This window comes from Hoplias malabaricus, chromosome 16 (assembly GCF_029633855.1).
Source record: "Hoplias malabaricus isolate fHopMal1 chromosome 16, fHopMal1.hap1, whole genome shotgun sequence".
NCBI lineage: Eukaryota > Metazoa > Chordata > Actinopteri > Characiformes > Erythrinidae > Hoplias > Hoplias malabaricus.
The window spans coordinates 18,106,734-18,119,977 of NC_089815.1; the positions used below are offsets into that span (position 1 = coordinate 18,106,734).

General features: G+C 39.7%; 1 protein-coding gene across 1 annotated transcript in view; it reads left to right on the forward strand.

Moving 5' to 3' along the window:
- The window catches only part of hcn2b (hyperpolarization activated cyclic nucleotide-gated potassium channel 2b), a 54,534-nt gene that overhangs the window by 22,953 nt on the left and 18,337 nt on the right, over positions 1–13,244 (forward strand). The window contains exon 4 of the mRNA XM_066647650.1: positions 3,218–3,436. Coding sequence (XP_066503747.1) covers positions 3,218–3,436 — 219 coding nt within the window. The remainder of the gene's footprint in view (positions 1–3,217; positions 3,437–13,244) is intronic.

Genomic DNA, 13,244 nt, shown 5'->3' on the forward strand with positions numbered 1-13,244 from the left:
AGCTAATATCCCTTTGATGTGCTGTGGTCCAGATCAGTTTCAGTATGTAAACAAACAAAGGAGGTTTCAGGAGGACTAGATCACATTAACTTTACGTACTGATGCATCATATAGAAACATAAGGTTTGTAGAAACTGCTTGTAAATAGTGAATTCAATTCTGCATAAACAGCTTATATGCATTATCTCCATAGAAAAGCATTGACCAATAGTGTATACCTGACACCTTCAGCTCTGGAGCCACATGAGTCTAAAGTCACATAACCTTTGCCAAGAGTTTGCCAGGGGTCAGTTACACTGTCTTGGACACCCAGCAATAGATAGTTGATCTACCCATGGTAGGATGCAGCGGTGGAAATTCCTCGCAGGGATTTTTTACATTACAGATGTAAGAAATTCATTATTAGATTTTGAAGAATTGCATTCCCCTTTAATATGCCTCACAGTGATTTGTTGCATCCACTGCCATCGCGAGGGTTGCCAGGTCGGCACATTTAAAGAGATATTGGGCTTTTTTCTGAGGATTTCTTTCACAAATGTTGGTAGTCAGTTTCAGTACCTTTTGTAAACCTGCATTAGCCAAACAGAGTACAATCCATTTCCCAATTTTGAATGATATAACTAAATGTTCACAGACCTTTCTGGGGCTGTGTTCAAGCTGGGTCCACTGTTCACAGAGCTGCTGTCTGTTTTAACCAGGACAGCACCAGAGCCTTAGTTAAACAGATTAAACAGTCAGAAAAGAGTCATGGTTAATCTGCTGTTCACAGCATTTTCAAATCATAGTGATATTCACTTAGAAATGATTCTGAGCTTTGTTTGTTTTTTTCCACTCTGAATCATTGGCCAGAGTTGATCTCAACTTCTAGATGCTCAAAGAATTGATTCTTGGGAGAGGACTCCTAATCAGTAGACTTTATTCTGCCCACTCTCACTGTGCAGAGAGACACTGGATAGCATTTTGGATTTGAAACCATACTCTGAAAATATTTTTTTATATTTTACAGCAATATCTAGCCCATGAGGGAGAAATAGTTTTCTTTATAAGATACAACCTCAGAAACACTCACTATGGTGGCACTTATTACAGTAACTGTGGTGGTACCACCAAGGGTACATATTTAATAACTTTAATTAGGGAGCATAACTGTAGGATATTCTATATTAATTGTAGATTTACATTAGTGTTGATTTAATATGCCCAGTTTCACCTCCAGGATGTACTATGTTCTTTTACATTGTTTAATTTACATAGTTTTGTAATGAAAGCTTAGAGATATATATCTCTCATTCTGAAGAAGAGAATGTAATGTACCTTTAGGGAACACAACTGTTGTACCTTTTTTGAGATTGTAAGAACAGACGACTAAATTTTAGACCCAAATCTCCTCACCTAAAGGAAAACATTCTTTCTTCCCTGTATTCAAGTGACATAGTGGCAGATACTGCTGTGTCTTTTTTGAGTCTTGTTTTGTGGTTTTGTTTCACATCTGTGTCCTTCTCAATTTTTATACTGCAGAATTTGAAACAGAAAACCAAGTAATGAAATGTACCCAAACTTTGCATCCAAAATTGAAATGAAATTTACACCCAAGTAGGATGAACACTAAGACAGTTGCCTTGGACACTAAGATGTCTTGGAAGCTGTCTTGTAAATCCTGACAGAGATTAGCTATGCATTTGTGCCAGATGAAGGTCTGGAAATGGCGAAAGCTAAAAACCTACAGAGATCTACTCGGTTGCATTCTCTAGCCTCTGAGGGGACCACATGACCTCTTTATTCTCGTTCAGAGTGTCTGCAGGCAAAAATAGCCTTTGTTGCTCATTCTTTATGCATATGTCTTTTGAAAATGTGAGCAAATGTGTAAGCCTATGTGTACATGACAGGCCCACATGTACTCCGAGGGACTGCCATCTTTGGCCTGTTTACCCAGTGGGCAGCAAACACAAGCAGCTTAAGGATGGGATGGAATTCTCTCATACATCTTTGGCAACCCGAGTCCTGTATTCTCCTCTCCTCTCCTTACCTCCCCAACACTAACATTCCCCAAATTATCTATCAGTCTTTTTTGCATCCCCTTCTATCTCGCTCTTCTGCCTTGCTCCTTATTTAGAGTCAATCACAGCCTCCTTGACTTTATTTCCCTGATACGGCGGTCTGATCTCCCCACCTAAGCCCCCTTGCAGAAACGAAATGCAAATCGCAATGGGTGAAATTTGCGTAGAAACTCATCAGACTGGTCCAGGAGAAATCAGACGCTTTTATAACAAGGAGGCAGACAGCTCCAAGCAGCAGCTGAGGCCATATACAGATATGTGGGAGAGAGAGAGGGAGAGAGGGACTGATATCAGCCTGGCTGAAAAGATAAACACTCCTTGGCTGCCTTTTTAAGGTTGAATAAAAGAGTGTGGGTAATGAATCTATCAGGTCGACTCAACACGAAACATGGAGATATCAGGCTTTAAGACTCCCAGTCACAGAGGCTGGGGGAGAGTTCCTCCTGAGCCAAGATTATGACACAAAGGTTATACCATCCTAGAGAAAGCCATGGTAAGAAACATGTGCAGACTCCTGGCAGTCGAAGAATCTGCTCAGATACACGTCATACACTGACACTTATCTGTTTTTTGATTTGTCTGAAGTGATCTGTCATATGGAAAATCACAAGAAACCCAAATGCTTCAAAAAGACAAATCATCAAATGAGAGTGTGGTTTGAGGAACTGGAAATTAAGGTGATGATACATCTAGCACAGAATATACATTTAAGATGAGAACACACTGGGACAGCATTGGGAAATGGGGGCCATGAATATGTAGCCTATTTCTTCAAGTGGCTTTTTTTTGGTACATATAATGGAAATCCACTGTATATTCACTGTAAATTTGTTGTCAGCATACAGATATTGTTGACTCTTTTTGTGTGGAATTTTGTGATAGTATTGAGCTGCTAGTGAGCAATGAGGGATGAAAAGTGAGGGGTGTGAACCTCCTGCTGTATTGGAATGCAATAAAAATGTAAATATCCATTTTATTGCATGGCTAATGTGACAAAGAGAAAGTCTGAGACATTGTGACAAAGCACTTTTCTATTCCAGCTTCATTGTTGTCATGTTTACATTCATCTGCAAATGACTCTTGAATTAATTCTGTCTGTCCTTTTAATAACTGCACATACCTCCTGACTCTGTTTCTCTCCTCGTTTTGTGTCTGTGCAGAATGACTCGTGGAGTGAGCTGTACTCCTTCGCCCTGTTCAAGGCTATGAGCCATATGCTGTGTATCGGGTATGGGCGCCAGGCCCCGGAGAGCATGTCTGATATCTGGCTCACTATGCTCAGCATGATAGTGGGAGCCACCTGTTACGCCATGTTCATCGGCCATGCCACCGCCCTCATCCAGTCCTTGGACTCCTCACGCCGCCAGTACCAAGAAAAGGTGGGTCCAGTCAAGATTGTCTATTTTAAATTTTTTCATCTGAACCTCAGTATAGGTATAGAACATTCCAATACTGTTCATGTTATGAAGTTTGGAATTTAAGCCCAAGAAAAGTATGGAAGAATTTAACCAAAAAGCAGTAAAACTTCATCCCTGATACTGATAATGATAGCATTTGTTACACTATGCTATCATGTAGTGACAATGAGTGCAGTTATCAATTGGGCTGAGACATAATATAGCCCTTTTCTACATGTTAACACACTTCACCAGGGTCCCGTGGGATCTGTGACATGCTTTGGCTAAAATACCACAAGGCTCAAACGGCATAAGTTTGCCTTCTGTCTAAACAGCCATGTTCATAATTCAGAGCCTGTTCCTTAAAATGAGAATGAGTCACAGCTCTGTTCAGTGTGAGAGCCCAGAAGTGAGGACAGAGGAACACAAGCTCTGGTTTTTAGCCATTTTTACTTGGTTCTCTTTCTTCTTAATTCTTTTTTTTTCCACCTTTTTAAATCAATACACATACTTCCCACATGATATTTGTTTTGCTCTGTTTAACTTCATCACTGTGCTTTCACATAAAGGTGGGTCCAACACCGTGATTAGCGAACCACAGATGGGGAGGTGGGACAGTTCCAAACTCCTGCAACCTACTATCCCTTTGAATTTTATCCCATGTCCCTGACTTGTGCAGACCACAAAAAAATGACTGGTAATGTGGTAAATCACTGAAAAATTGTATTTATTTATTTTTAATAACAATAATTCACCTTTAAAATGTAATTCCTATAAGGTACTGACTGCATTACTTACTTATAAATACCCATTAGCTAGCCTCAATTATATCGATCAAGAACATGTTTTTAGGCTTGGCATCCATGAGCCAATAAGAATCCTTACTCCAGAACCTAGACAACTAATTAGCTGTCTGAATTACAATTTTTTATGCATGCTATGAAGGTCAGTGCTTCTTGATTTTTATGCAGTTTGTTGCCACCATTATACACCCACTTCTTGTACTTATTCTGGTTTCTGGTTTAAGCCACAACCACGATATGCTTGAGAAAGCAGGCATATTTTGTACTCTGAAAATCGAGTGCCTCAGCGTTTGTACATTGGCAAGTATGCATTGTTAAGGACATGTTGTTAAAGACATGGCTTGACAGATGGAGACAGCATGGCACTGGCTTTGCTTTATCACTCGCATATATAAGTTCCCACTAGCTGATGATTACTTGTATGATGCCACATCATCCAACGATGACAAAAGAACTCATATGAAATGAGTCCTCTGGTGCTGTATAGTTTGCTTTAGCTGTTTGACTCATCTAGCTTCGTCTCCATTATTCATTCAGCATGAAACTGTAGCAATTCCCCTCGACAGTTTTGAACTTGAAATGATTAATGTATGATTCATGAGTGAACAATTCATTCACAAATGTACTCCTTTGTGGACTACCACACACATAAAAGCATACACCTACAGTTCTACATTTATTTATCTATTTTTTTACTTTGTTTTATCTTTGTCACATAGCTCCAGGGTCCTGGGATTGTGGGTTCAAGCCCTGGATGCTCCCAAATTCCTTGCACCCAGTGATTCTGATTAGGCTCCAGACACACCCAAACCCTGAACTGGATACGACATTACAGACAATGAATGAATGAGTGAATCAATGAATGAATTAAAAATAAGCTAAGCTGACCCAGTAATGAATGTCTTTGAATGTCCTTTCCTTCTCATATTGATTTTGCAAGAGCCTTTTGGCCCAACCAGATTTTTTGTGTGTTTTGATGTCTGATATTACCATTATTTATAATTATAAACACAACCTTACTGATCATAACACTTCTGCCGAAGCATCTACACCATTCTACATCAGACTGCTTGAAATGCTGCTAGCAAAAAGACACCAGCTGTCAGATACTGCTCTACCAGGCAGTTGTGATGGGATATTAATATGAGCTTCTGTCTTGTACTTGTATGAAATGGAAACAAGACAGGGACACACTGGGAGCCTACAATGTTGGTATGATGTACTTGTACCTGCAGTAATATCATTTAAATTGAATTGCCTTCTAAAACCAACAGATGTAGAAATGCTGAGCAGGGCACATGCTTGAATGGACAGTAAACCTCATGGTATGTTTTTTTTTTTCCCTGTGTAAAGTGCACCTGCAGACCAGCGTTTCATGTGTCATGCTTGGTTTGATCTAGGTGGATCAAAGGCGACGGGCGAGGCCTGTTAAGTGAGGCCGAGTCTGCTCAGGTGCAGCAGGGAACTCTGGGTATTCTCCCCGACCTGGCATCCCTCTCATCTGATCCATTGGTCGCTCCTCCTGCCACAGTAATTGGTGGCTCTTTGATTCTAATAGCGGCATCTGGCATTTGTTTACCACAGTGTCGCCGCTTTGCAGTGCCTCTCCTCATGTCGCCAACTATTTGGCTTGCCGTCAGATCTCCATGTTGTTTTGTTTTGTATCCCTGCTCCTCTTCCTTGAGAGAGGTAATCTGTGCATTTTCTGGGTCACTGTATGACCTCAAAGAAAAGCAACTTTCAAGAGGCAGTGTTTTTCCACAGAGACGAGGCCGCCAGGAAAACTGGAAAGCGTGTATGTTCTAATATTACTGGAGGTTTTTTGGGGTCAGCAGTCGGCTCGAATCAGAGAGGTGGCAGTGATGTGGACAATGCGGACAAAAAGGCAAAGAGAGTTTCCTCTGGTTTTCCTACCCAAGGAAATGGAACACATGACTTAATCATCCTCAGATATGGTAAAAACAGTGCCCTGGACATGAACTCTCACGTCCTCATCTGTCCTCTTATGTCCTCATATGTCACATATAAGAACTGAGCTGTGTCTTCACCTCAGAGATGCTCGACGTTAGCATTATGGATTTGCCTGACCTTTCAAGACGTGCTGCTTACTAAGACATTGCATAGCCACGTTGCATGTTCCAACGTGACATACAGATTACGCACTAAAGGATTTATTTGAAGGGATAGAGCTTGACGTGGATCAGTTCGCTTGGTATGCTTCTTGAAGGATTTTTAGTTCAACTTAGCTGGGAACACCAGACACTCCAGACCCCCTGCTCTAAATAACAGACATTAGCGCATGTAAAAAAAATTCGGTGGGCCAGTCTTCTTAATGGCAAGCTTTGTTTGTCTTAGTAGGAAAGCACTATGAGTGAGGTAAATCACGTAAACTGGGACGCTAATTGCTAAGTGGATATTTAATGTGTGTATGTATGTGTGTGTGCTGGGAGTCTGGAGGTTTCCAGACTCAGTTTAAACCTAATGTTGTGGGCCAAATTTCCTGGTTAATGGGGATTCTCCATTGCAAATCCCTTTTTTTTTTTACCTGGATTAGGCTTAAGCTGTGTCCGTAAACATGGCCTTTCAGTCTCCTAGCATCACCACAACAAGAGGTTGTTTCCCAGAATCCTGCTCGGCAAGCTGCAGATTGTTTGATAAAGTCTGAGATAATGATGTAACATAGCGCGGCAAAGGGCCTGTCATGAGAGCTCATCAAATCTCTCCGCAGGCGACAGGCATTTCTCTTTATTAATCATTATCTAGCGGAGCTGCAGAGCAGCACACAGCCGGGGATCCGTCTAACGCTTGGACGGTTATGGCAGCACACGCACACGCACGCACACACACACACACACACACACACACACACACACACACCACACACATAGAGAGAGAGCCTTTAGAGCCTGACAAAAGCCATTCTTTGAACAAGATAACATGTACGCCAGAGAATGCTGCCAGTTTTGTTTCCATGATACAGAGCAAACAGGCTCTAATGATTCTTGTGGTGGAGATGAATGAAGCTGAGAGAGGAGATGCTGGAATGAGGCACTAGACTGAGAGGGCTAGTAATTAGGGGAACTCCTAGCACTACCAGCACTACCAGCCTACTTGTGGATAACCTTATTAATACAGCATGAACACTAGCTTTTACAAGTTCTCCGCTATTTAAATATGATTTGAATAATGTATAAAACAATTTGTCAATAAATAAGTGGTTGTTATGGCACAGTGTGTAATATCGCTGACCTCTGTGGTACAAGGCATGCTTGAGCATGAGTGTGTGTCACCCTGCGAAGGACTGGCACCCCCTCCAGGGTGTGTTCCCACCTTGTGCCTAGTGTTTCCCGGTAGGCTCTGGACCCACATCGACTCTGAAGTGATTATAGATGATGAATGAATGAATAATTACAATAAAATCAACATGATTTAACATATTGAAGTTTTATTAACCTCACTATTATGAGGTATTAGATGATAACCTCAAATAATACTGGACTGCCATGAGCAGAGATTTGAATGTTAAACCAACACATTCACACATGGAATATCACGTCTTACAGTAATAATGTTATTTGTGTTTATTCTAATATTACATTTTTTGTCCTGTTCATTTTTTCTCTTACTGATCAGATAAATAGCTTTTTAAATCATGTTTTCTCAAGTGCTGAAAACTTTTGCACAGTACTGTACATCTACAATAACTGGCCTAAGGACTGTGGATATCTGCTCCATTTCTTCTCAAATCAATGATATTAATAGGTAGTTTATCCTCTTTTATTAGAACATTTCAGTGAGGATTTGATGAAAATTTTTCATGAGATCATGAGAGTTTGGACTGAAAGTGAATGAGCAGAAGTGATTTTAGACCTTGGAAATGAGTACAGCTTGTTCACGTCAGATCAAAGAGGTGCTCATTACTGATATTGAGCACATGGCAGACGGGAAGGTATTTGGAAAGTGTCAGGAGGTGCATAGCAGAGGAGCCAGGCACAAGTGAGTGTTTACATTTCCAAGAGAATTCCCACTTTGTTGAGTAAGAACAGTATGTCCTTACAGCTGTATGTAAATCTCAACACACACACACACACACCTTCATGCATAAAGCATTCACAGAAAGTCTTACCAAATGTGTGTTTGTGTCTGGGATCTTGTTTTCTCACATCACACCAATGTGATGAGACAGCAGTCCACTGTCCCTCATAGTCCCCCCACCCCTTTTGTCCAATCACATCGCAGTCCTCTGCTGTTCTGTAAAGACCGATGCTATGCCAGAGGACATCAGAGAGCTCGGACATTACCATTACGTAACGGCATTACTCTCCTCGGCGCCTGGAACTGTTCCCAGAACAGCATCCACACCATAAATGACCATAGTGAGTATTACCAAAAGTTATAGCTTGCTTGCCTCAGATCTGCCTCGACTCGAGACTCTAGTTTCTATCTGGCTGAAGCCTGTTGGTCTTGTAATAACTGACAGTGGTTTTACAGACAGTTTATATTCATACAGTGAAGAGCTGAAGCTTTTCTATTCTATCATATTCCAAAGCTTTTCTGTTACATTTTGTGTAAAAAAAATCACTACTCAAAATGGTTCTGGAGGCAGCACTGCCTTCAAGGCAGAAGGAACGTAATTGGTTACCATCCAGCAGGCGGGGATGAATGTAACTTTTTAAAATGCATTGAGTGGATGGATTGGGTTTTCAAATACAGTGACATAATCCAGGAAATTTGTATTGTGTTCCTCTGAAGCAGCAGTTATAACACAAGTGTGCAGGAAAGTATGTTTTCAGAATCTGCCTCAGAGGCAGCAGAGATTATGACCTTTGATATAATACCTGCTTAAATATCTTAATACCGATACTGAAAGGATACTATTGCAAAAACCTAAAATATCAGGAAAAGTAATGTACTTTCTCTAAAAGCTGAGGGCGATCAGCAAATTCGCTAGTATTTGTTTGTTAAGTGTGATGCCACACATGATGGTTTGCCATTTCTGGGTCCAGTTGCGCCTTCAGTCCTGTATCATACATTCATGAGACATGTTTACTGCTGAATGCTTCAATCAATTATATGATCTTAGTTCAGGAGTTCAGAAAAAATGAAAAATATTAACATAAAAGGAAGCAAACGTGTTTTTGTTAGCACTTTTTGCACATTCACAGCTCATTCTGATCTGTGTGAGCTGTCTTGTGCATCGACTGTGCTGCTCCATCTCTGGGATGCTCCGTCTCCAGGAACAGAGAAGCCACAGAGAGAGAGATGTCTCTCCTGCTTACTGTCAGTCCTGGTGTTCTAACTAGTTGTGCTACCGGCGACTCTCTTCTATATAAAGTAGCTAAGGTTTGTACAAAAAGTCATTGGTGCAAGTGTTTTTTGTTTTTTAAATAACTTGCTAGAAGGTATGTCGCTAAAACTAGCGACAAAATAATTAAGGGAGGAACAGGAGTCAAAGCACTATGGCCACACACTGCCCTCCTGTAGCACTTGTTGGAAATATTGCTCTTATTTTGGTACTTATTATATGGGGTATTGTACTATTTTTAATGATAGTATTGAGATAAGTAAAAAGTATTGAGATACTTTTCTAGTATCTGTATACCATGCAACACTAATAAGCATGGCTTCACTGATTCATGATGATGATCTCCACCCAATGTGTGCTAACCAATCACATTCATCCCTGCCTGTGGGCTGGTAACCGATAACCGATAACTTGACCCATTCTCAATAGTTCTTTGTACTCACAAATATTGATTTTCATCAATATTTGGTGTTAAGAACTTTAAAAACATAATATTTTAGCCTTTGGGCTTGGTCAATTTTTTATATTTTTTACACAGGAGTTTATATAAATTCACATTTACATTATATTTCTGAACTTATAAAAATGAGATCCTAACCTGAGCAACAAACAGCAATAAAGTCAAGAATCTGTGATTTTTTTTTTAATTCTCTTAAATGTTTACTTAAATGACAAAGTAAAAAGAAATTATTTCCAATGTGTTTACTGACCAAAAGAACAGCAATTGTAAAGGTACCCTTGATGCAAAGCAGTAGATATTTGCTGCATTCAGGGTGATATATTTTCCCAGGAAGCCCTTAGTTATTTCAGCCAGACAATGCCTAATTCTGCATGTGTTACAACACTGTGGCTTCATAGACAGAGTGCATGTGCCTGCCTGCATGGTGCAACATGAAGTGAAAAACCAGACGATGGTGACCCCAGACTGCTGAGCAGCTGAGGTTTGGTATCAAGCAAGGTCTACACTTGTGGAAACAATTCCCCATACAGAACTTTAACAACTAGTATCCTCTGTTCCCAAAAGAAACAGTGCAATTAGAAATTAATTAGGAAGTCATCGATTCTTATGTTTTACTATATTTTATAAAAGGGCCCAACTTTTCCAGAAACTGGGTTTGAAATTAAGAATGAACTTAAATATGCCAAATTATATAAGTGCTGTTGCATCAAAACAAAATCTCCAAAATAATAGTTTTATAAGAGAAGAAAAGCACTTGAATTAAAAGTTATCCATAAGGAGTTATATTGCCCTACAAACCTGATTTCATGAAGCATATAGTTTGCATTAAAAAGGATTTGACCGGGCAAAATAAAGTATTATTTGTTCTGCATAATGCATGGTTAAAACACTTATATTTCATTACCTTGATTTCTACTGTACATTATTATTATCCAGCTAAAATCTAACGATTTCAATACTGTAAAGATATTTTGTTAAGAGGATGAAGGGGATTATCTGTAACATGTCATGATTATGGTGATTAAGCTTTAAAATGACCTCTTGAATAATCTGATGTGCTCTGCTTTGACTTTTGTAGCACAAGACAATCACTGTTTCCTGAGAACAATACAGAATTAGGTTTAAACTTTCTGACCAAATTAATTCATCAGTGTACGCATACATTACTGCATGTGGCCCTGAGGCAAATTGCATAGCATCAGTTTGTACTCAATCTCAAACTGCTCAAGCAAGCCCTTGACATGTAATAGATGATTACCACCAAAATGGGGGCAGCCATGTTTAAAATTGAATCTCGTATAGACATATATTTCTATCTCTCTCATTCTATCTATCTATCTATGACCTTGAGGAATTTAATGCTCAGTTTGATACATTACAGAAAATGAGCCAGAAAGGTAAGGGTGGGGGCAGAGGAAGAAAAAATTGGGGAGAAACAGAAGAGAATATAGGAGATGAAAACACAAAACAAAAGAATTTGAAGGGGAAGAAAGAGAAAAGAACTGGTGAGAAAGATAACTAGAAAAGGAGTGCAGAAGATTAGAAGATAGAATTAGAAGAGAGAACGTAAGAGCAGAAGAGAAGAGTCTAAGGAAAGGGAGGAGATGAAGAAAAGAAAAAAAACAAGAATAGCATGAAGGGAAGGGAAGAGAAGACGAGGGATTAGAAGATAAGGAAAGAAAAGCCTCCAGAATTGAAAGGTTCTCTAAGTTGCTTTAGGAAAGTGTAAGATGTGCTTTGTCTGGAAATGTTTTAAGAGCAGCTGAGGCAGTAATTGTAAGAGAGTGCGGGTAATTGTGTTTGAACCTCTGTTCTTATCTCTGGCCTGATTGAGTGAAGCCCAGAGGAGGAGGAAAACACACACTGATCTGATAGAGACAGACAAACAGTAAATTACTCAGACTTTCACCAGCTTGATGAAACAGGCTGTAGCTGCTTGTGTTTGGAGCTGAGACTCAGTGCCATTAGAGATTCTCCTTCTATTAACTTGTCCTTATTAACCCTTATCATTTGAGACTTACTTCTTATTAACATTATTTTTATGCCATTTTCTCCTCTTGTAAAGCATTCATTTTATCATATGTGAAGCCAGCCACTTCTTCTTTTCACTCTGTAGCTAACTCAAGTGCTGCAAAACAACTTTAAGTTGTGTTTTTGTCATAAAATGACAATTGTGATTTTTAATACTATGCAATAAAATTCCATGAGAATGACAAGAAAGCGAGACTTTGAATTTTATTAATTTTACAGTATTTTAAATTATGTTACATACAGAACACTTTAAAAATGGTTTGTATGCCACACAAATAATTATACACATTAATTTAATTGTGTATTATGAATCCAATAATCCACTGAAGACTGACTGTTATAGAGCTGTAATTTCACTTAAAATTGTATTAGAATTTTAAAGTGTTGTCTAGAATGTTAGACAGATAAAGCAAGAAATTATTTGGCAGAGGCATGGACAGTATCCACATTTCTCATACTGGTATTACTGTGGGTTGGGGGTGTGCACTGTCTGGGTGCATGAGCCTCATGATTGAAGGGTTTTCGGTGCTGTGCAGTTTAGCTCAGCACAGCCTGACAGTGCACACCGACACACTTTTAGACGATAAAAAGCCCATTTCTGAGAGAGCAAATTTCTGCGACTGGTGCTGGAGCTAAATACAGTGTTTGGAAGCATAGCTGTCCAGCTAACAGGCACTTGTGGTTTAGCACACTATAGTAAAGGATTTTCCAGCGAACTGAGGTTCAAAACACACATATTTAGATATAAAGCCTCATACCCATGTGCATAAAGTCTGTTTTCAACTTCTTTCCTCTCCCTTTTAGCCCAAACTCAGTGCTAAACACATAACTGCAGTGGGCTACTGGGCTTGTGTTTTTCCCCCACCTGTTTTCAGTATGACATCACCAGTCAGTGAGCTCCCACAGTGCCCCCTTACCGTGGCTCTCTTAAATGCATATAAAATAAATGTTTTGGCTTTGAACTTATCAACACAGAACAGAAATTTGACACACACGTCATAAATACCACCCTCATGTAGAGACACCATCCACATTTTAAATACCACCACATACAGCATTACCATTATACTGCTCAATCCTAGTTTGTCACAGTGTGTCTACCAGCGTGTGTTCGATCACCAGTGTGTGAAGGGTTTGTACTCCTCAGGTTTGTGTGGATTTATTCTGGGTGCTCTGGTTTCTTCCAGCAGT